This window comes from Salmo salar, chromosome ssa06 (assembly GCF_905237065.1).
Source record: "Salmo salar chromosome ssa06, Ssal_v3.1, whole genome shotgun sequence".
Taxonomy (NCBI): Eukaryota; Metazoa; Chordata; class Actinopteri; order Salmoniformes; family Salmonidae; genus Salmo; species Salmo salar.
The window spans coordinates 21,380,885-21,404,170 of NC_059447.1; the positions used below are offsets into that span (position 1 = coordinate 21,380,885).

General features: G+C 45.2%; 1 protein-coding gene across 3 annotated transcripts in view; it reads left to right on the plus strand.

Moving 5' to 3' along the window:
• Positions 1-449: 449 nt before the first annotated feature.
• The window catches only part of LOC106606598 (TOM1-like protein 2), a 37,259-nt gene continuing 14,422 nt past the window's right edge, over positions 450-23,286 (plus strand). For 2 of the 3 annotated variants that reach the window (XM_045719959.1, XM_045719961.1), the window contains exons 1-7: positions 450-736; positions 13,442-13,526; positions 16,783-16,861; positions 17,648-17,797; positions 18,161-18,295; positions 19,282-19,467; positions 20,202-20,318. In XM_045719959.1, coding sequence (XP_045575915.1) covers positions 685-736; positions 13,442-13,526; positions 16,783-16,861; positions 17,648-17,797; positions 18,161-18,295; positions 19,282-19,467; positions 20,202-20,318 — 804 coding nt within the window. In that variant the 5' untranslated portion in view covers positions 450-684. Of the gene's footprint in view, positions 737-13,180; positions 13,262-13,441; positions 13,527-16,782; positions 16,862-17,647; positions 17,798-18,160; positions 18,296-19,281; positions 19,468-20,201; positions 20,319-23,286 lie in introns of those variants that run through there. The other variant, XM_045719960.1, reaches the window with a different exon arrangement.

The window sequence follows — 23,286 nt, forward strand, 5'->3', positions numbered from 1 at the left end:
AGAGCTGTATTGGTCAGGATTTCCTGAATGATGCCATGTAACCCACAGTTTATCTAGCTAGTTAATCCCATCGAGTGCAGTATGTTAGAAATGATCTGAATATTCAGAATCAATTCACTCAAACAACAACAATAGTTTGATAGTACAGATTGTAGGGAAAGGTTTAAAGTAATTTCCCCAAACAACAATACTTTATTTTAATATATATATATATATATATATATATATATATATATATATATATATATATATATATATATATATATATATATTAAATGTAACCTTTATTTAACTTGGCAAATAAGTTAAGAACAAATTATTATTTACAATGACGGCCTACACCGGCCAAACCCGGACGACGCTGGACCAATTGTGCGCCGCCCTATGGGACTCCCAATCACTGCAGGTTGTGATACAGACTGAATACATAACATGAACAGTAACGTTAAAATCGATCACATCCAGCAAGGGCTTGGAGCTTGTGCATAGATAGCTAGCTATCTTTTGTGTTGGTGGTGAACATACCCTGGATAGCTGCTAATTTTGATCGACAATAAATCCAGCCATACAGATTGATATCTCAGTTTTATCTTCCAATGTGGTTGCTCAGTGGGAGGGACTTGCAGATAATGCGCCTCTCTTCCAGCTTCTGTCATTCTGTGGGTATTGTTTGTTGTCATAAAGATGGAGTTCTTACTGGGCAATCCGTACAGCACTCCTGTGGGCCAGTGCTTAGGTAAGTTACCAGCTATAGATGCTGTTTAATCAGGTCTTATAAAGCCATAATGTAAGGTTTGAATGTTGACTTGCATGTGTTATTGTACGGCATTCAGAAGCGAGCTAAGCTAGCTAGCTGTAGCATCATCGACCAGCTACAGTAACCTTATAAATATCGGTTCGCGGCTAGCCCATGCAAACGTTAGCTAAGCTAACTGGAATCACGTTGGCACATTTGCTGAAAAGTACAAATTTGCTCCAAATGAAGCGCAATGATTTCACGAGGGAGTTTTCTACTGGATTCTCCTTTGTTTTGAAATACAATGATACAACAGCTGGGTAACAGTTTTTCAGTTGAAATTGTTTATCAATGACGATGTGCGGTCTCATTTGCCAATTAGTGTTTTATGACACTAACTAGTGCTTTTAAACTAATTCACGAATTCACATTTGAACAGTTGGTCTGTATTCTTTAAGCTCGTACAGGCATGACATTGATAATGGAAGGGGATAAACGGGAAGATACGTCATTTGACCTTTGACTATGCTGAAAAATGCAGACAAATCACAATGAGCTTTCTCACAAATACTGATGACACATTAGCAAAACACCCTTCAAAGGGTGTCAGTTACACCGAGTAACACTGAGTCATTGTAAATCACTTCTGTTACAAGAAGATAGACTTGCATTGTTGCCAGCTTTTCTGTGATTACACAAACACAACTGACCTAGATTTTTATTTAACTTTGATTTAACTAGGCAAGTCAGTTAAGAACAAATTATTATTTACAGTGATGGCCTACCGGGGAACAGTGGGTTAACCGCCTTGTTCAGGAGCAGAACAACAGTTTTTTACCTTGTCAGTTCGGGATTTGATCCAGCAACCTTTCGGTTACTGGCCCAACGTTCTAACCACTAGGCTACCTGCTGCCACTAAACCATGCCCAATTTTTTTCCCATGGGCTCCGATGTTAGGGTAGTAGTTTGGTCAGTTGGGATTGTAATGAATGGTGATGAGGAAGCTAGTCGACATCCCCCTGTAGCTTCCCTCAAAGTTCCCCCTTCCCCTCAGTGCCCTCCCTCCTGCAGCTCCTAAAGACATAGCTTTTTCCGGGCAGTTTCCTGCTCTGTCATTGGGACAAGGAGCTTCGACAGTGCTTATTTGGACTGAAATACTGACAAGTGTTTATGGGCATTAAAGGCATAAGAAAATTAACATGTTAGAAGCTCTTCTGTTTTCCTGATTAGCCCAATACCTAATGGAAGTTGCATTTTGTGTAGCCTAACCTGTTACTACCTTAAGACTTTTATTTTCCACCCTGTCTGTATGGTTTATAGTAGCTCTGGTCCAGGGCTTCACGTGCGAGTGAGCGTCAGTAAGCCACACATAATGCCCTGGACCAGAGCTAGGTTCATACTGAGGCCTTATACAGTAGGGCACGCAAAATATATGGATAGGGAATGCCTGATTTGATAGGCTTGGTCCACTGTGTAGTGTGCATAGATCTTCTATCTACTGTACTAATAACCATGACGGTTAGCTTTGCGAACAGCTCTAAGGCTTTTATAATCACAGTCATAATATCTTAAGGCTCAGTTAGCCTAGTTTGTTTACCCCTGCAACAGGTGTAACTGGCTCAGTCTGTGGACATTTCTCCAGGCCTTGCTCCCGGCCTGGGATTTGGGAGATAATAACTGAGTGATCCCTGCGGTTGGGATTGGTTTAGATATGGCAAAGCAGGAATAGTTTTTCACTTCTAGGTGAGGGGGGTCTAGGCTATTTCACAACTTCTATAGCACCTCCATATTATAAGTTAAAGGTTAAATTTAAAAAATAGCGTTGTTATAGGCTTGCTGCTTTTGAGGGCTGTTTAACAAGTGTGGACTTCTAAGTTCAGTGGCTATATATACAGCCTTGTGTTTTATCACTGGTGATAATTTCCATAAGCATCATTGTCTGTTATACAGTTGCCTGGGAGTCTCTGACTACCAGAAGGGCCCAACATTGGCTATTACTCATATATAAAGCACTTCTACAGAAACTCCCATACTACCTCACTTCTAAATTGGAAATCTAGTAACTATAAGACTCAGTCTCTAGACTGGTTGGTACTAGAGGTTCCGCGGGTCACCTCTGAGTTAGTAACTGAAAGCAGTCTTCCCTATGGCCCTCCATCCTGGAATGACCTACAGGTCACTCTAAAACTTGATTATTTGGTCCCAAATTGGGTATTTTGGGTTCTTGTTGTTATTGATCGTATATATTTGTTAGTACTGCCCTTTTGAATGTAATGTAATTCATTTGAAATGTTGTATCTGTAATTTGGTTGAATGGTTCCTCACATTGCTTCAACTGTTGTTCTCAGGGCACCATTGGAAATGAGACCCTGGTCCCAATGGGTTCCCCAGGTTAAATAAAGGTTAATAATATAAAATGTAATACAATGGACTGTTTCCAACCCCAGGTGGTGCAGACTCTGTGATAAAGTGTAGTCTGGCCAGAAGGAGAGTGGGGCTGGGCTGAGATAAGATGTGGTTGTGATGATTGGATGGGACTGGGCTGAGATAAGATGTGGTTGTGATGATTGGATGGGACTGGGCTGAGGCTAGGTAGGACTCTACTGGGCCTATGTACCCTCAGGCAGGGACTGTGTCCTTCATTGATAGTCACTGATTATCTAACAGCACGTCTACATCCACAGCAAAACTATTGGATTGACGATTGCACGAACAATGGAACATGGCAGAATACTAACCAGGGCTCCGTGGATAGAATAGTTAGGCTATAAATGTTTTATAAAGACATTAGCTACAACTATATCAATATCCTATGTTATAAAGGTCTTTGTACAGTATTCTTACAGCTCAAGGCTGTTGCTACAACCATAATTATTCTATTTTATGAAGATCTTAGTACTGTACAGTGCATACAATTCACTTTTTGGTCCACCAGCCACTGTGGCAGGTAGATTTAAGCAATAAGGCCCGAGGGGGTGTGGTATATGGCCAATATACCACGGATAAGGGCTGTTCTTAAGCATGACGCAACGCGGAGTGCCTGGATACAGCCCTTGCCCTTATTGGCAATATACCACAAACACCCGAGGTACCTTATTGCTATTATAAACTGGTTACCAATGTAATTAGAGCAGTAAAAATACATGTTTTGTCATACCCATGGTATACGGTCTGATATACCAAGGCTTTTAGCCAATCACTGCTTTCAGCCAATCAGCATTAAGTTTTCGAACCACTCAGTTTATTATTTTTTCCCCCTGCTAAAATTATACCAACAAAACACACAAAAAACAGATGAGCATGCTTTGTAATGTTTCTAAAACAATACATGTATTATTAGTAAGAAATAATGTTTTATATTGTTTCATTTCATTTTTTTGTGACCTGAGTCATTAAACCAAACTATCACAGATGAGACAAACATTTTCCCCTGCTCATTTAAGGGTGGGAGGTTACCGTGGTAGCGCGACTAGAGTCATGTTTGAGCCTGTGATTGAGTCTGACTAGGAGAGGCGTTGTTTTCTCTTCCCTTGCAATTGGAACTCAAACATAGAAAAACAACCTAGCCTGTGAACAACACAATGTAAATGGACAAGGACAAGTCTCACTTCAGTAGACTTTCGGGTCAAGTAAATTAGACCAATTCTTATGCCTGTGCGCAGCGCTTCTAAAAATGCACCTTTCGCTCAGCTCTTCGCATGCACCCAGCCAGGCAGTGTTCCAGCGCAAGATGGAATAGGCTATATAGGATTCGTAGTTCATAGACTTCATTTACCAGCTATGAAACAAAATGTCAGAAATACTTTGAAAAAAGCTACTGGAGCATTTATTTGACTAAAAATGTGATCGAACTTGACTTTTTATTCACAAATGCGAGTGAAATGCTTGCACTGTGGAGCCCTTACTACCCGCCAACGTGGCTGGTGAAATATACATTTTACCCACCAATGACAAAATCTACCCCCAGGTGTTAATTTTAGGCCCTGGTACTGTTCAAGGCCTTAGCTACAACCATAACTATCCTATGTTATAAAGGTCTTTAGTACTGTATACTTACTGCTCAGTTGAGATCTTGTCTAGCCTAACAAACTAGACAGATGACAAGGTAAGCTGTCCTCTCTGCATTGTCTCTGAGAGAATCTCCTAGGATGTCACCCAGGCATATTGCACAAACAGTTTCCCATGCATTCAGTCCAGTTTCTCATGGTCAGGCCTTTTTCCGAAGGTGAGATATCGATGTCTGAAGCTGCTAATAGCCACAGTTTATTAGCCTCTAGTCATGCATCTGTGTGATATCGAATGGGAACATATCATGGGTATACTCTGGAGGAAGGAAGATATATCTGGAACCAGGCTATTTGTGCTGCCTTATCAACTCCATTGGTCATCATGGTCACAATCTGGGACCAGGCTAGAAGGAAGTTGGTCTGAGGAGGTGCAGAAGAAAGGTCTTTCATTGCTGTGAGTGTAGCCTACAGGCCAGGGTGGGGCCCCCTGCCCACTGGCCTGCTTCCCCGGCCAGCTTGGTGCCAAGTCATGCTAGATGGCCACCGCTGAACACAACCACACCAGCTAGGCTAAGTCACTACCATCATCATCATCATTGTCAGCTCAGAGAGCGGTCTGCTCAGGTCACTGCACACTGTGCCCAGCGAGCAGCAGAGTGGATCTTTAATTTCTTTAGGAGCTACTAGCTTTAAATCATCTGCCCCAGTGTGTTATCTCTCTGGTTGAGTGCTCACTGTACTGTGCTGTACTGTGCTGTCCATAAAGGCCTTCTGTCTGTCCGTGTGGATACAGTGCTGGTGGCGAGAGTGGTACCCAACAGTACAGCAGCAACAGGACAGGGGAAAGGGATCAGGTTCACTTCTCACAGAGGAAATGGGAGAGCACTCAGAGACAGGGCAACAGAACAGGCAGCAACCCTACTGATGAGGTTTGCATTGTGCATCTTAATTGTCCTTTCTTGCCTTAAGTGGCCTGACAGGCAGGGGGTGGACAGGATGAGAGAGAGAGAGGCTGGGTGGATGTTGTGTGTGTTAGCAAGTGTGTGTTTATCTTTGCAGTGTGTGTGCATGTTTATGTTGGGATGTATGGATGGTGCGTTTGTTTGCGGTGTGTGTGTGTGGCTTGAGGTTTGATACTAGTGAAACTACTCTGTCTCAGAGTACAGTTGGCCTAGATGCTGACTCCATCTCTTTCCCTTTAGCTGCTGAAGAGACAGAGACCATCATAGAGGGAAAGCAGCTAGACATCCTGGAGGAAACAGAACAATCTGCCTGCCATCTCCATTAGTGGAAGGGTTAGTGTAGCTAGCAGGCCCATGGATTTGTCCCTAATGGGTTGGAGCACTCTCTGGTAATAAGCCCTCTATGACGAGATGTTGAAAAGACAGAGGAATAGTTCGGTAACCATGGATACATGTTTGGGTCATATAATGAGCCAATTTCAAATGTCTATCTCAGGGCTATGCATTAGTGGATTGAGGAATAGAGCGTGAGAGGGATGAAGACAGACAAAGGGGGGAAAAGAGAGAGAGAAAAGATAGTGGGATAGAGAAAGGAAGAGGGTAGAGAGAGAGAGAGAGAGAGAACAGAAGGTGAGCAAAGAGGGATCTGAAACAGAGATTTGTGGAGTTGGCAGTGGATGGCACAGCCTTCCGCCTGTGTGGCCACGTGACTGGTTGTACTGGTTTCACTCCATGGCACTGGGACACTGTCTGGGGGTGGAGCCTGGGTTGAACTCGCACCCAATCAGTCTCTCTTCTATTTGCAAAGCTCTGGTTGTAATGTCTGTCTTGTTCCATGAATAGAGGCCTCAAAAAGTATGACTGTATAGGGCTGTTAGGGTGACCATATTACCGCCACACCGGTGGTCATGATGGCAGTCAAATTCCACATGACTGTTTAGTCACGGTAATTAGCCTTCTCCAAGCGCTGATGCTGCTGATGGTCATTAGTAGCCTACCAAACATGCTAACTGCCTGGTACTCAGCACTCTATTGTCCCTCTAATCACTCTGACATCAATGCAAATGTAATCGAAAATCTAATCAAACATTTCACGTGAGCCCATGAGCTCATGCTGCACAACATTTCTATAGGCTATGCAATTGCGTGAGAAAAGAGATTTGATGACCTCTATTAAAAAGAGGAGGATCCCATCAGTTTTCTATAGGCAAGGCCTACTATATTTATTTATCAACTTTCCTAATATTAAGCACATTGACTTTCTTTACAACAGGAGAATAGCCTACCTGGCTGGCAGGAAAATGAACCATGGGAAAAGTGTCCTACATTCACTATTTAAGTGCATAGATTACTTAATTTTTTCTGCCACTGTTTCGAAATAGGTGCATGATAATGGTCCATTCAAAATCCAAACATATTTCTCACACATTATTTAGTTTATGTAAAGACAAGATTAAATCAAGAATAGTCTGATGGGTGTTCAGACTATGGGTGACCAAATAGAGAATGACATTTCCCATAGAACAAAAACCCCTTTTTGAGCTAAATCCACTTTTTGTCCGCCCAGATACAGAAATCCCTCCCAAGAAACATACTGCAGATTGGTGGAAAAAGATGTCTCAGGTTAAGAAACAAGAATACAGTCTACAATAATCTCCCTAAAGTACAGAGGCAAGCATTGGATGTTTTAAAAAAGGATTCCACTTTGATAGTGTGTAATGCTGACAAGGGCGGATCTATGGTGTCGTTAAACCGTGGTGACTATGTGAATGACATCTGGGGACAATTGAACAATACTTTTTCTATCAGAAATTGTCACGTGACCCTACACCCCTGTTCAAAGATGAGATTCACTGCAAGCTGAAGTCTCTTATGGAAAGTGGAGACATTATGCAAAAAGAATATGAGTTCATGAAAGTCGACTGTCCAATCAGGAGCGTCATTCATGCCTTACCAAAAATCCACAAAACGACTGGATAAGCCACCAGGGAGACCTATTGTGGCCTCCATTGACTGAAAATATTTCTGCATTTGTTGATTTCTTTGCATGATTAACACCCTCAAGACAATGCACAACATGAATGGGGAGATGCTTATGGCTTGTTTTGACGTTGAATCACTGCATACTAATATCCTCCATCAGGGAGGCCTAGAAGCCATGGCACATTACCTCAGTCAACGACCCACTGGCACAGTAGCTTGCTGAGATTGTTCTAAGAACTTTTTCATGTTTGAAAATGGCATGTTCATTCAACAGAAGGGAACTGCTACGGGTAGTAAAATGGCACCCAATTATGCCAATCTGTATGTGCTTTTATTTTTTTAGAAGGTGATTTTTCAGCCCTAATAATCCATTCTTGCACCATATTAGACTCTGGAAACGCTTAATTGATGACGTATTCGTTCTATTCCAGGGCACAGCGGAGGAACTTCATCGATTCCACTCCTCCATCAATACAAGCAGTGAACATTTGAAATTCACTGCTTGTGAAATACGATTTCTTGATCTATACAGGAAGCCGATTGACAGAAATTCCCTATTACGCGGAGACAGCTTCCACCCTACACCCCTAAAAAATAACCTCCCCATTAGCCAATACAGTCGCATACGTAGGATTTGTAGTACACGGAGTGACTATGTCAAACAAACCGACCATCTGGATGAGCGTTTCAGACAGCGGGGTTACCCAGGGGAATGGCTGCATGACGCAAGGGAACGGTATAAAAATATGACCCGGGATGACAGCCTCACGTCCAAACCTCCCCGCTCTCCTGACCAACGCATTCAACGCTTCCTTCAGTACTCCCCACTTGGAAAACAGTTCAACCACATTATTAAAAACATTGGCACATCTTGAGCACTGGAGGAGGACAACTGGAAAAGACGTTTAAAGAACCCAACATCAGTCACATGGTGGTGAGGTCTGATCTTCCACCAGTGCCACGCAGTAACTTTCTAGACAATGTGCCGGACGGTAACTATAGATGTGGCGGATGCACCAAATGTAACTTCACGAACAAATGCACAATATTCAGTCACCCTATTACGGGCAAGGCCATTAAGATTAAGGGCATCATTACATGTTCCACAAAACATGATATACCTGATCAAGTGTATTTGTGGTCTATGCTATGTAGGAAAAAACACAACGAGCTCTGAAAATAAGGATAGCAGAACCCAGGAGTAATATCAGATCCCATGACCAGAGAAACCCTGTGGCTGCGCATTTCATGGAGTCTTGTCACAACATTAGCTCTTTGAGATACATTGGCATGGAACATGTTAAGACTCCTAGGAGGGGTGGAGATACTGATAATGTATTATTAAGAGAATTGTTTTGGATTCCCCGTTTGTGCACCATGTCTCCTAGAGGTCTGAATCGAGAGTTTGATATCAGACCATTTGTTACCTGAATATGTTACTTCACTTTGATTTGTCTTGCCTTCCAGGTTACCCACTTGGTCGTTTTTTAAAATGTATATTATGTTCTGGAACCATCACAGTACTCATTTAATTATTAGAGATACACGTTTGTTGCATCCACCATGCGTCATGTCCACAATGTGAGGTGAAATGTGGATATTTTGGGATGTGGACACTCAGTGTGTTTGACCTGATGAAGATTCGTTTCAGATCAAAACGTTGTCAATAAAGCGGTGAATTGGGAGCTTTAAAGGTGTGCAGGCCTTCTTGTTCTATACTAGAATCCTTTATTATCCCATCACCTATGTTTTTAAGGTTGTGCATATGACCACAAACTTTTCTATTGACAATATTAGCCTACCACATGTGAATGATCTATTATCACTTCTCAAATCAAGTTTTATTGGTCACAAACACATACTTAGCAGATGTTATTGCGGGTGTAGTGAAATCACTTGTAAATGATGCCCAGCTTGTGTGCAGTAAGGCAAAAAACAGCACATGCTTTTTTTTGTGCAACTTTTTCAAATCATAGTCGCACACCTGGGCGGCAGCGTAGCCTAGTGGTTAGAGCGTTGGACTAGTAACCAAAAGGTTGCACGATCACATCCCCGAGCTGACAAGGTACAAATCTGTCGTTCTGCCCCTGAACAAGGCAGTTAACCCACTGTTCCTAGGCTGTCATTGAAAATAAGAACTTGTTCGTAACTGACTTGCCTGGTTAAATAAAGGTAAAATATATATATATATATATATTTTTTTTAAACATCTCATGTAGCCTAGCCCATAGGCCTATATGTTTTGTTAAGGTTTGTATCACAACTAAAGTGGCCAAATAACGCCTTAAAATGAAGCACATTCATCCGCTTTACAAGGGGTGTAGAGACAACGCAGCGCGTGACTTTCAAGTTGTAGGCTATGTGAGGAAGCCAGGAGATGCTAAATGTGTTTGTTAATTAACGGTCAATTACCGTGAGACCGGCAATTATTTGCTTCCCAATCAACATCGGACAAAATCTCATGACCACAACATCCCTAACTAGGTCTGGTCCTTTCCTTCTCCCTTTCATTTTCCTCTTTCTCCCTCCCTCTTTTCCTCTCCCTGCCTGTCCGCTTTCCAATCCACTTGAGGAGATTACGTGGGGCGTGCCAGTGGAGATAGCAGTGGTTAAGACTTAACAACACTTAATGCTCTGCTGTTCACACACTGGGCCTGAGCAGCTAAACACCGTGTCATGCTGTTTACCTTGGCTTCTCATGTTCTGACATGTTGTTAGCAGAATACTGTCTTTGTGTACACAGGAAATACAGTGAGGGGGGGGAAAAAGTATTTGATCCCCTGCTGATTTTGTACGTTTGCCCACTGACAAAGAAATGATCAGTCTATAATTTTAATGGTAGGTTTATTTGAACAGTGAGAGACAGAATAACAACAACAAAAATCCAGAAAAACGCATGTCAAAAATGTTATAAAATGATTTGCATTTTAATGAGGGAAATAAGTATTTGACCCCTCTGCAAAACATGACTTAGTACTTGGTGGCAAAACCCTTGTTGGCAATCACAGAGGTCAGACGTTTCTTGTAGTTGGCCACCAGGTTTGCACACAACTCAGGAGGGATTTTGTCCCACTCCTGTTTGCAGATCTTCTCCAAGTCATTAAGGTTTCGAGGCTGACATTTGGCAACTCGAACCTTCAGCTCCCTCCACAGATTTTCTATGGGATTAAGGTCTGGAGACTGGCTAGGCCACTCCAGGACCTTAATGTGCTTCTTCTTGAGCCACTCCTTTGTTGCCTTGGCCGTGTGTTTTGGGTCATTGTCATGCTGGAATACCCATTCACGACCCATTTTCAATGCCCTGGCTGAGGGAAGGAGGTTCTCGCCCAAGATTTGACGGTACATGGCCCCGTCCATCGTCCCTTTGATGCGGTGAAGTTGTCCTGTCCACTTAGCAGAAAAACACCCCCAAAGCATAATGTTTCCAACTCCATGTTTGACGGTGGGGATGTTGTTCTTGGGGTCATAGGCAGCATTCCTCCTCCTCCAAACACAGCGAGTTGAGTTGATGCCAAAGAGCTCCATTTTGGTCTCATCTGACCACAACATTTTCACCCAGTTGTCCTCTGAATCATTCAGATGTTCATTGGCAAACTTCAGACGGGCATGTATATGTGCTTTCTTGAGCAGGGGGACCTTGCGGGCCCTGCAGGATTTCAGTCCTTCACGGCGTAGTGTGTTACCAATTGTTTTCTTGGTGACTATGGTCCCAGCTGCCTTGAGATCATTGACAAGATCCTCCCGTGTAGTTCTGGGCTGATTCCTCGTCGTTCTCATGATCATTGTAACTCCACGAGGTGAGATCTTGCATGGAGCCCCAGGCCGAGGGATATTGACAGTTCTTTTGTGTTTCTTCCATTTGCGAATAATCACACCAACTGTTGTCACCTTCTCACCAAGTTGTTTGGCGATGGTCTTGTAGCCCATTCCAGCCTTGTGTAGGTCTACAATCTTGTCCCTGACATCCTTGGAGAGCTCTTTGGTCTTGGCCATGGTGGAGAGTTTGGAATTTGATTGATTTCTTCTGTGGACAGGTGTCTTCTATACAGGTAACAAGCTGAGATTAGGAGCACTCCCTTTAAGAGTGTGCTCCTAATCTCAGCTTGTTACCTGTATAAAAGACACCTGGGTGCCAGAAATCTTTCTGATTGAGAGGGGGGTCAAATACTTATTTCCCTCATTAAAATGCAAATCAATTAATAACATTTTTGACATGCGTTTTTCTGGATTTTTTTGTTGTTATTCTGTCTCTCACTGTTCAAATAAACCTACCATTTAAAATTATAGACTGATTTCTTTGTCAGTGGGCAAACGTACAAAATCAGCAGGGGATCAAATACTTTTTTCCCTCACTGTACATTTTTTGAGTAATATTTAGATTAGAGGCAGTGTGAAAGGAGAGAAACAGACACCAAAAGCATTAGTGGTAGACTGTGTGATCTGACGGGTTGGAAGGAGAGGGGAGGTAGAGGCCAGAACAGGACACATAGCCCCAGAGAGAGGTCCTTGGCCTGGGCATGCCACACTGCTCTGAGCCCCTGGGCTGGAGGTGGAAATGTTCTGAGCCATGAGCTAACCTAGAGCTAGTCTAGTCATCATTTTAGCTCTGTTTTGACTCTAAAAACCTCTAGCTCTTGCTGGCTCAGTTTCCTTATTTTCTGCCAGCGAAGAACAGGAGTGAGACTAGGTCTGCTTCCCAAATTACACCCCATTCACTATGTAGTCCACTACTTTCAACCAGGGCTCAAAGGGAATTGTATTCCATGTGGGACACACACACAGTTCTTTAATCCTGTTTCATGGAGGGATGAATTCAGCACGGTAATTGGTCGACACCAGTGGTAGTGGACTTCCAGACGTCAGCTCAATTATGTCATTATAAAACTTCAATGTTACTGACTGTGTTGAAAAGCCAATAGCCCAAATCCTGTCACGTTTCCCTCTATTACTTTCCTCTCTAAGACAATGCAGAGAACACCCATGATCCTGTTTAAATAGGTTAAAATGCATCACACATGAGGTGATTGGTGAAAGCACCACAGTGGAAGCCTTGCTCACACCTATCCAAGCATGTTAGATCATCAGACATCAACCTACATCCAGGAAGGGAGGAAGAATGCATTTTTAACATCTGAAAATGCTTAGGCCTACACTACAGTTATCAAACGAGACACATCAAGACCGAGAGATTGGCTTACTACAGAAAACAGTAACAGGTTATCTCTTTTTTACGTGCTTGGTTACACAACTTTTTGTCATGCCCACAGTAATGTTACATAAGCCATGGAGTTTAGGCTAATTAGTGCGGCTTGTTGAGGTAAGGGGACAGGTCACAGCGCAGTCAGACTGAAATATAGCCCAAGGCTTAGTGGACAGTGGGTTGGCAGAGTACTGACTCTAGGTCTGTTATAAAAACCTGTTTTACATCTCCCATCTTGTTAATCAATCAGGCCTCATTTATTTTATTTATTTTACATCAGCAGTTGTCACAAGCTGCCCAGCCTAGACCCCACAGAGCAAGAAAAGCAGAAGTGAAAGCACCAGGAAGAACTCCCTAGAAGGAAGAAACCTAGGTAGGAACCAGTCCCAAAGGGGTGGTTCATCCTTTTTGGGCTGTACCGGTTATTCCTATGGGGTTAGGTGTTGCTCACCGCTCGTCTAGGGGAAACTTCCTACTACTTAGTGTCCTCCTTGGTCCAGTGAGCAGGCTTGTTTACTTCCTGTTTTTGTTGACTTCCTGTTGTCTCTTCCAGAGAAGGCCACGGATGGTGGCCTGCAGGCTGAGGACTGGACCCTCAACATGGAGATCTGTGACATCATCAATGAGACGGAGGAAGGGTGAGCTACAGACTACATCAGAATACTCCAACACTTTCACCTGACTGACTGACCCGACCCTCTTATCACACTCAAAAATAACATACAAATGATGTGCACAAATACAATACAACTTTATTGTCCATTAGTTATAGTGAACAACAGACATTTGTCTTCTGCTCTCAAACACTCTACATGGCACACATCACACATGCAGTTGAGACAAGCACAGGGTCAAGCTGCAGTGCAGATAGATTGGAATGAGAAAATGTCCTTTTTTACTAATTAGCGTTAATTTTTCTTTGAGTTTAATGAGATAAAAGTTGTTGACTCCTGAAATTGGTTGAGTGCTGTGACCTTTAGGAACAACTGGAGGGATTCAAACCTACAATTCTTTCCTCTTCCCCGAATCATTCTTCTGATTCCCCTTTCTCTATATTTTTTCTCTCCCTTTCTGTCTCTCACATTCCTCATGCCCACATGCACTCAGGCTTTGGCACACACACACACACACACACTGAGACTCTCACTCGCAGCCCCAGTCACTCTATTCTGCTTGACTGAACACTGGGGTGTCTTGTGTTCCAGTCACAGTGGTTAACAGGTCCGGTATGACTGTCTACTGGCTAGCTGTCTGAAGTCCTGGGAGAACACTATTACAGTACAATCCAGGAAAAAAAAAATGCCCCATGTCTTTTGAGATATCAGTCCCTCGCCTCCATTACAACTTCCACTGCCTACTTGAAGCGTTGTGTAATTTGACTGTGAAGGCTACCAAGTAACAAATTACTATTGCCTTTGTGTATTGTGGTAGTGTAGGAAGTCAGACATGGTGACAACTGAATGGCATGCAGGCAATCCTCTTTAGGTTCAGACAAGGACATGCATGTGGAAGAAATGCCAGCTAGCTGGACTAATGCCACTTATCAGACAGATAAACATAGACTGCCTACCTGAAACTTCTGGAAGTGGAACTTTTGACATGATGTAACACCCATGCACACCAGTATTCCCTGAGCTCCTCTCTTTCTATAGTCTGTCTGTGTCTGAAGGCCTCAACTCCCTCCCATAGGAGCCACTAGTGTCAGGGAGAGACTGACTGTCTGTGAGACTACTGCCTGAGCACTACTCCGTTAATGTTTTATGCACTGCATGCACACATGCCGTGGCTGTCACAGACAGTGAGATACACGCTCTCATTTCTCCTCTGAAACTTCACAGAGCTCCAGAGTTCATGGAAGCTCGTTACCTCATCTGTAACAGAGCGCTTTCTCTATTAAGATTAGCTTTGATCGTTCTATAGGGCAAACAGACAGGCAGGCAGAAAGACAGATATAAACTCAGCATAAAAAGAAACGTCCCTTTTTCAGGACCCTGTCTTTCAAAGATAATTTGTAAAAATCCTAATAACTTCACAGATCTTCTTTGTAAAGGGTTTAAACACGGTTTCCCTTGCTTGTTCAATGAACCATAAACAATTAATGAACATTCACCTGTGGAATGGTCATTAAGACGCTAACAGCTTACAGACGGTAGGCAATTAAGGTCACAGTTATGAAAACTTAGGACACTAAAGAGGCCTTTCTACTGGCTCTGAAAAACACCAAAAGAAAGATGCCCAGGGTCCCTGCTCATCTGCGTGAACGTGCCTTAGGCATGCTGCAAGGAGGCATGAGGACAGAAGATGTGGCTAGGGAAATAAATTGCAATGTCCGTACTGTGAGACGCCTAAGACAGCGCTACAGGGAGACAGGACGGACAGCTGATCGTCCTCGCAGTGGCAGACCACGTGTAACAACACCTGCACAGGATCGGTACATCCAAACATCACACCTGCGGGACAGGTACAGGATGGCAACAACAACTGACCGAGTTACACCAGGAACGCACAATCCCTCCATCAGTGCTCAGACTGTCCGCAATAGGCTGAGGCTGGACTGAGGGCTTGTAGGCCTGTTGTAAGGCAGGTTCTCACCAGACATCACCGGCAACAACGTCGCCTATGGGTACAAACCCACCATCGCTGGACCAGACAGGACTGGTAAAGTCACGGTTTTGTCTCACCAGGGGTGATGGTTTGGATTCGCGTTTATCGTCGAAGGAATGAGCGTTACACCGAGGCCTGTACTCTGGAGCGGGATCGATTTGGAGGTGGAGGGTCCGTCATGGTCTGGGGCAGGGTGTCACAGCATCATCGGACTGAGCTTGTTGTCATTGCAGGCAATCTCGACGCTGTGCGTTACAGGGAAGACATCCTCCTCCCTCATGTGGTACCTTTCCTGCAGGCTCATCCTGACATGACCCTCCAGCATGACAATGCCACCACGCACAGAACGAGCAGTATGGCTGATTTCCTGCTAGACAGGAATGTCAGTGTTCTGCCATGGCCAGCGAAGAGCCCGGATCTCAATCCCATTGAGCACGTCTGGGACCTGTTGGATCGGATGATAAGGGCTAGGGCCATTCCCCCCAGAAATGTCCGGGAACTTGCAGGTGCCTTGGTGGAAGAGTGGGTTAACATCTCACAGCAAGAACTGACAAATCTGGTGCAGTCCATGAGGAGGAGATGCACTGCAGTACTTAATGCAGCTGGTGGCCACACCAGATACTGACTGTTACTTTTGAATTTTGCTAGGACCGTCTGGGAGCTGGTCTGAGGGGCTTAATGGGAGGGATATGTAACCTCAAAACTGTTATTGGTTTGGAACTCTTTGTTATTGGTCTATTATTGTATACTGCTTAGTGATGTCACCAGGCAAGCCACAACTCCATCCATGCAAAACCTGCTGATTAGAAGGTCCTGTGTAAATTATATTTTTAACCAGCAATTATTAGGAAATAACACTGATCACATTATTTCAAACTTTCACAGTGTTAGTTTTAACAGCTGTTGTACAATATGATACAAAAAACTGAGTTTTGACTGCACTGGGCCTTTAATGAAGTGTGTGTGTTTAGACTGCCAGGTAGGTATCAATGTGTGGTTATTGCCCCACGGAGGAAAGATATTTACTGCTAGTTGCCTTGTGACGCCCCACTCCTGAGACCTGCGCACGGCTTCATACAAAATCAACAACGCCACGGCTAAGGTGGTTTAGGTCAATAAAAACAACGGGTTGAGTTGATGGCATGACCAAAGCCCTATGCTAATCCAAGAATGCCATGCATACTTTTACTTTACATTTTAAGATTAGCTGGTTAATCAAAGAATGACTTGCAGAACGCTAACAGGATCTCTGTGGGCTTAGCTAAGTTTCTATGTTTTGTGTTCCTGCAGGCCTAAAGACGCCATCCGGGCGCTGAAGAAGAGACTGAGTGGGAACAGGAACTACCGGGAGGTGATGCTAGGATTGACGGTGAGACAGGCTCTACTTGGGTTCCCAACGTTGACCCACCTAAATCTTTTCAGATGAACAATAGAGGGTGTGTGGTGTTGAAAAGCCTGAAACATGCAGGTTACATCACTGATCATGTGTCCAAGTGCATCTGGAGATGTTTTGGAATGTCTTGAGCCCACAATCTGCTACCCAGCGGTAGAACCTGACCATTCAAATCAATGGGATGTATTTTCTAAAGCCCGTTATACGCGGACAGAGCTAGGCCTAGTGAGGCTTATTGTCTGACCTCCCCCTCAACAACAACCTAGTCTCTGGGAAGAGAAACAGACACACAGACCTTTCACATTTAGAGCACACTTACCACATTTGCGAACACGCATGCATGCTTAACTAGGACAGTGCTATTATCTGTTACACTTGTTCTTCAAACCTGAGCTTCAAAAAGCCACCAACACACGTTCATGAATTAGCTGTCTGCTGTGTCTCACTGTGACTTCTCCCTCAGGCGATTTCTCAACTCTTATGTTTTTTCTGTCTTCATATTTTATTTTGTTTATGTGGATCTTGATTTTTTTTTTAGCTGCATCAAAGCTCCTGTATTCCATGACAGAAGTCAGCTCTTTATCAATATCTGACCACACTTCTCTTCTTACAGGGAGTTTCTCTCTATCATACTTTCTTTCTGATGTTTTCTCTCCTCTCTCAATTTCAATTTAAGGGGCTTTATTGGCATGGGAAACATTGTTTAGATATATCCTTTCTTTCTTTCTTTCTGATGTTTTACCTCTATCTTTCCATTTTTAGGTGCTGGAGACGTGTGTAAAGAACTGCGGCCACCGGTTTCACGTCCTCGTGGCTAACCGGGACTTCATTGATGGTGTCCTCGTCAAAATCATCTCCCCCAAAACCAACCCTCCCACCATTGTACAGGACAAAGTCCTGGCTCTGATCCAGGTACATTATATTGATCTAAGAAATCCCTAGGCTCCAACCTCCCATCTCTCACGCATTAGACAGAGAGCTGTAAGAGGCCAGGCTGCAGCAGTTAGGAAAACCCTACATCCAAAATGAGTCCAGACACCTCAAACAAACCCCTCTAAATACAGTGAGAGGAGGAGAGAGGACACCTTGTACCTGAGCTGCTCCAGGCAGGTAACCAGAGACTGAACACACACACACAGGACTGAAGTCAGCAACACAACACCTGGGCCCTCACCATTTGGCCTTCATCTATCCACTCCTCTCACATGTCCACCAGGATGTAACGGCTCGGTGTTGCTTCCGGACCTTATTCTGTGTTTGTCTGTGTGTTGCCAGGCCTGGGCGGATGCCTTCAGGAGTAGCCCTGACCTGACGGGGGTGGTCCATATTTATGAGGAGCTGAAGAGGAAAGGCATCGAGTTCCCCATGGCTGACCTGGATGCTCTGTCACCCATCCACACACCTCAGAGGGTGAGACCCAACACACATCCACACACCACAGAGGGTGTGACCCAACACACATCCGCACACCTCAGAGGGTGAGACCCAACACACATCCACACACCACAGAGGGTGTGACCCAACACACATCCGCACACCACAGAGGGTGTGACCCAACACGCATCCGCACACCACAGAGGGTGTGACCCAACACACATCCGCACACCACAGAGGGTGAGACCCAACACGCATCCGCACACCACAGAGGGTGAGACCCAACACGCATCCGCACACCACAGAGGGTGAGACCCAACACGCATCCGCACACCACAGAGGGTGAGACCCAACACGCATCCGCACACCACAGAGGGTGAGACCCAACACGCATCCGCACACCACAGAGGGTGAGACCCAACACGCATCCGCACACCACAGAGGGTGAGACCCAACACGCATCCGCACACCACAGAGGGTGAGACCCAACACGCATCCGCACACCACAGAGGGTGAGACCCAACACGCATCCGCACACCACAGAGGGTGAGACCCAACACGCGCGTGCGCCACATGTTGTGTTCTCTCTACAGAGCTCTGCTAACTAACTACATGTTGTGTTCTCTCTACAGAGCTCTGCTAACTAACTACATGTTGTGTTCTCTCTACAGAGCTCTGCTAACTAACTACATGTTGTGTTCTCTCTACAGAGCTCTGCTAACTAACTACATGTTGTGTTCTCTCTACAGAGCTCTGCTAACTAACTACATGTTGTGTTCTCTCTACAGCGCTCTGCTAACTAACTACATGTTGTGTTCTCTCTACAGCGCTCTGCTAACTAACTACATGTTGTGTTCTCTCTACAGAGCTCTGCTAACTAACTACATGTTGTGTTCTCTCTACAGAGCTCTGCTAACTAACTACATGTTGTGTTCTCTCTACAGAGCTCTGCTAACTAACTACATGTTGTGTTCTCTCTACAGAGCTCTGCTAACTAACTACATGTTGTGTTCTCTCTACAGGGTCTACCAGAGGTGGACCCAGCTGTACTAAAGTACAAAGCCCCCATCCAGCCCCACGCTGCAGCCACAGCCACCCTCCCCAAGCCTGCAGCCGCCCCGGCTCCGGCCCCCGTCCCCCACATCCCCGTCCTACAGATACCACACATCCCCAACGTACAGGGCCCCATCACCGCCAACCCTGAACAGGTGAGGATAAAGATGGCCTCTGACGGCTAATGTTAAACTACTGCCAGGGTCATGTTCATTAGGCCCAAAACGGAAAAGAACTCACTGGACGTTGTCCAATAAAAAAACAAGTATCTCCTGTCCTGAGGGTTGCGTCAAAGAACTTGATATGCATAATACGGGGGTGCATCTCACTAATGTTAAGTGGCATCCCCTCTCCTCTCCTCTCCTCTCCTCTCCTCTCCTCTCCTCTCCTCTCCTCTCCTCTCCTCTCCTCTCCTCTCCTCTCTTCCCTTCCTCCTCTCTTCCCCTACTCTCCTTCAACTGCACTGGTATGATATGTGAGAACCATACTGTATGGCACTTGTTTTCACCGATCAAGTTCTAATAGGTTAGTGAGGATGAAGGAAAGGATATTAAAAGAATTGAGATGCATCCTGTAGGCCTTTATGCACAATCTTGGGCCCTGTTTGAAAACTGTCAACATACATCCTTCCTTCTTCCCCTCCTGGGTGTTATCAAATTTTATTGGTCACATACACATGGTTAGCAGATGTTAATGCGAGTGTAGCGAAATGCTTGTGCTTCTAGGTCCGACCGTGCAGTAATATCTAACAATTTCACAACAACTACCTTATACACACTGATCTAACATGCGTAGATGGGCAAAAGCAAGGGTGCCTCCACGTAGCTTTGATCAGATCAGGGAATACTTTCTCTCTCTCTGACCCTTGCCGCCTGTGTGTCCTCCTCAGATCGCCCGGTTGCGCAGTGAACTGGACATTGTGAGGGGAAACACCAAAGTGATGTCAGAGATGCTGACTGAGATGGTGCCTGGACAGGAGGACTCCTCGGACCTGGAACTCCTTCAGGTCAGAAAATGGACAACACCCAGCATAGAAATACAATGATAGAACATTGACTTGAATGGGGATGCCCATTCAAGTAATTATAGTTCTATAACTCCAGGTCAGATACTACATCCCCCATAGAAATAGAATTACACACCATTTTTCAAAATTTTTGAAAAATCCTGGACGACGCTGGGCCAATTGTGCGCCGCCCCATGGGTCTCCCGGTCGGCTGCGACAGAGTCTGGACTCGAACCCAGAATCTCTAGTGGCCCAGCTAGCACTGCGATGCAGTGCCTTAGACCACTGCGCCACTTGGGAGGCCCTCACAATTCCATAACATTGACTTGAATGGGGACATTCAGTCTAGTAATTCTATTTCTCTGTCCTAACTGTGGAAGCTTTTCATCATTGAGAATTTGAGACAGCTGTGCACTGCACGCACCATTAAAAAAATTCACCCATAGCGCTCCATCTGTTTAGTTTTTAGTTTTTTTTACCCCTAAATACAAGTTTATACCTTCCCTGCCGTAGTCACCCTGCTGCTCAACTGAAATGTGTTGGAACTCATTTAGCCCACTAGGGGGAGTAGTACCACCACTCTAGGGGGAGTAGTACCACCACTCTAGGGGGAGTAGTACCACCACTCTAGGGGGAGTAGTACCACCACTCTAGGGGAAGTAGTAGCACCACTCTAGGGGGAGTAGTACCACCATAGTACCACCACTTTAGGGGAATGGGGGATACCTAGTCAGTTGTACATCTGAAATGTGTCTTCAGCATTTAACCCAACCCCTCTGAATCAGAGAGGTGTGGGGGGCTGCCTTAATCGACATCCACGTCTTCCGCACCCGGGGAACAGTGGGTTAACTGCCTTGTTCAGGAGCAGAACAACAGATTTGTACCTTGTCAGCTTGGCGATACAATCCAGCAAACTTTCGGTTACTGGCCCAACGCTCTAACCACTAGGCTACTACCACTCTAGGGGGAGTAGTACCACTCTAGGGGGAGTAGTACCACTCTAGGGGGAGTAGTACCACTCTAGGGGGAGTAGTACCACTGCTCTAGGGGGAGTAGTACCACTGCTCTAGGGGGAGTAGTACCACTGCTCTAGGGGGAGTAGTACCACTCTCTAGGGGGAGTAGTACCACTGCTCTAGGGGGAGTAGTACCACTGCTCTAGGGGGAGTAGTACCACTGCTCTCGGGGGAGTAGTACCACTGCTCTCGGGGGAGTAGTACCACTGCTCTCGGGGGAGTAGTACCACTGCTCTCGGGGGAGTAGTACCACTGCTCTCGGTGGAGTAGTACCACTGCTCTCGGGGAGTAGTACCACTGCTCTCGGGGGAGTAGTACCACTGCTCTCGGTGGAGTAGTACCACTGCTCTCGGGGGAGTAGTACCACTGCTCTCGGGGGAGTAGTACCACTGCTCTCGGGGGAGTAGTACCACTGCTCTCGGGGGAGTAGTACCACTGCTCTCGGGGGAGTAGTACCGCCGCTCTCGGGGGAGTAGTACCACCGCTCTCGGGGGAGTAGTACCACCGCTCTCGGGGGAGTAGTACCACCGCTCTCGGGGGAGTAGTACCACCGCTCTCGGGGGAGTAGTACCACCGCTCTCGGGGGAGTAGTACCACCGCTCTCGGGGGAGTAGTACCACCGCTCTAGGGGTGAGGGGAGGGGAACAACAAATGTTACTGTACTGTACTTGCTTAAGTGAGAGTTGGTGTTGGGTGAAGTTGTCCCTAGATGCTGATCTTGTTGAAAGTAACAAGTAATTAAAAGTAACAACTAATTACAGAGCAGCAGTAAAATAACAATAGCGAGACTATATACAGGGGGGTACCGGTACAGAGTCAATGTGCGGGGGCACCGGTTAGTTGAGGTGCTGTGTACATGTAGGTAGAGTGACTATGCATAGAATGGACTACACCCAGCATAGAAATACAATGATAGAACATTGACTTGAATGGGGATGCCCATTCAAGTAATTATAGTTCTATAACTCCAGGTCAGATACTACATCCCCCCATAGAAATAGAATTACACACCATTTTTCAAATTTTTTGAAAAATCCTGGACGACGCTGGGCCAATTGTGCGCCGCCCCATGGGTCTCCCGGTCGGCTGCGACAGAGTCTGGACTCGAACCCAGAATCTCTAGTGGCCCAGCTAGCACTGCGATGCAGTGCCTTAGACCACTGCGCCACTTGGGAGGCCCTCACAATTCCATAACATTGACTTGAATGGGGACATTCAGTCTAGTAATTCTATTTCTCTGTCCTAACTGTGGAAGCTTTTCATCATTGAGAATTTGAGACAGCTGTGCACTGCACGCACCATTAAAGAAATTTACCCATAGCGCTCCATCTGTTTAGTTTTTAGTTTTTTTTACCCCTAAATACAAGTTTATACCTTCCCTGCCGTAGTCACCCTGCTGCTCAACTGAAATGTGTTGGAACTCATTTAGCCTCTTGGACCTAGACTTGGTGCTCCAGTACCGCTTGCCGTGCGGTAGCAGAGAGAACCGTCTATGACTACGGTGGCTGGAGTCTTTAACAATGTTTAGGGCCTTCCTCTGACACCACCTGGTATAGAGGTCCTGGATGGCAGGAAGCTTGGTCCCAGTGATGCTCTGGGCCGTTCGCACTGCACTACCCTCTGTAGTGCTTTGCGGTCGGAGGCTGAGCAGTTGCCATAGTGACTGAGGGTGTGATGGATAGGTATTTGAATCAGGTGACCTTTCCACTGTTTTATGAGGTGACTTTAGGTAATACAGTTAAACTGTGATTCAATAAATAAAAGGTAGGTGTTGTGATTTCTCTTACTAAGTAACACAACTGAGTCTAATGATGGACATGTATGGCTACTGGCTGGCTAGAGACCTGTTTTAGAGAATTCTAGTCTTCCACCTTCTGAGTGACAGACTCACCTTTCCATCAGTGATGTTCTGTCCCCACCCTGTGTCTGTGTCCACACCCTGTGTCTGTGTCC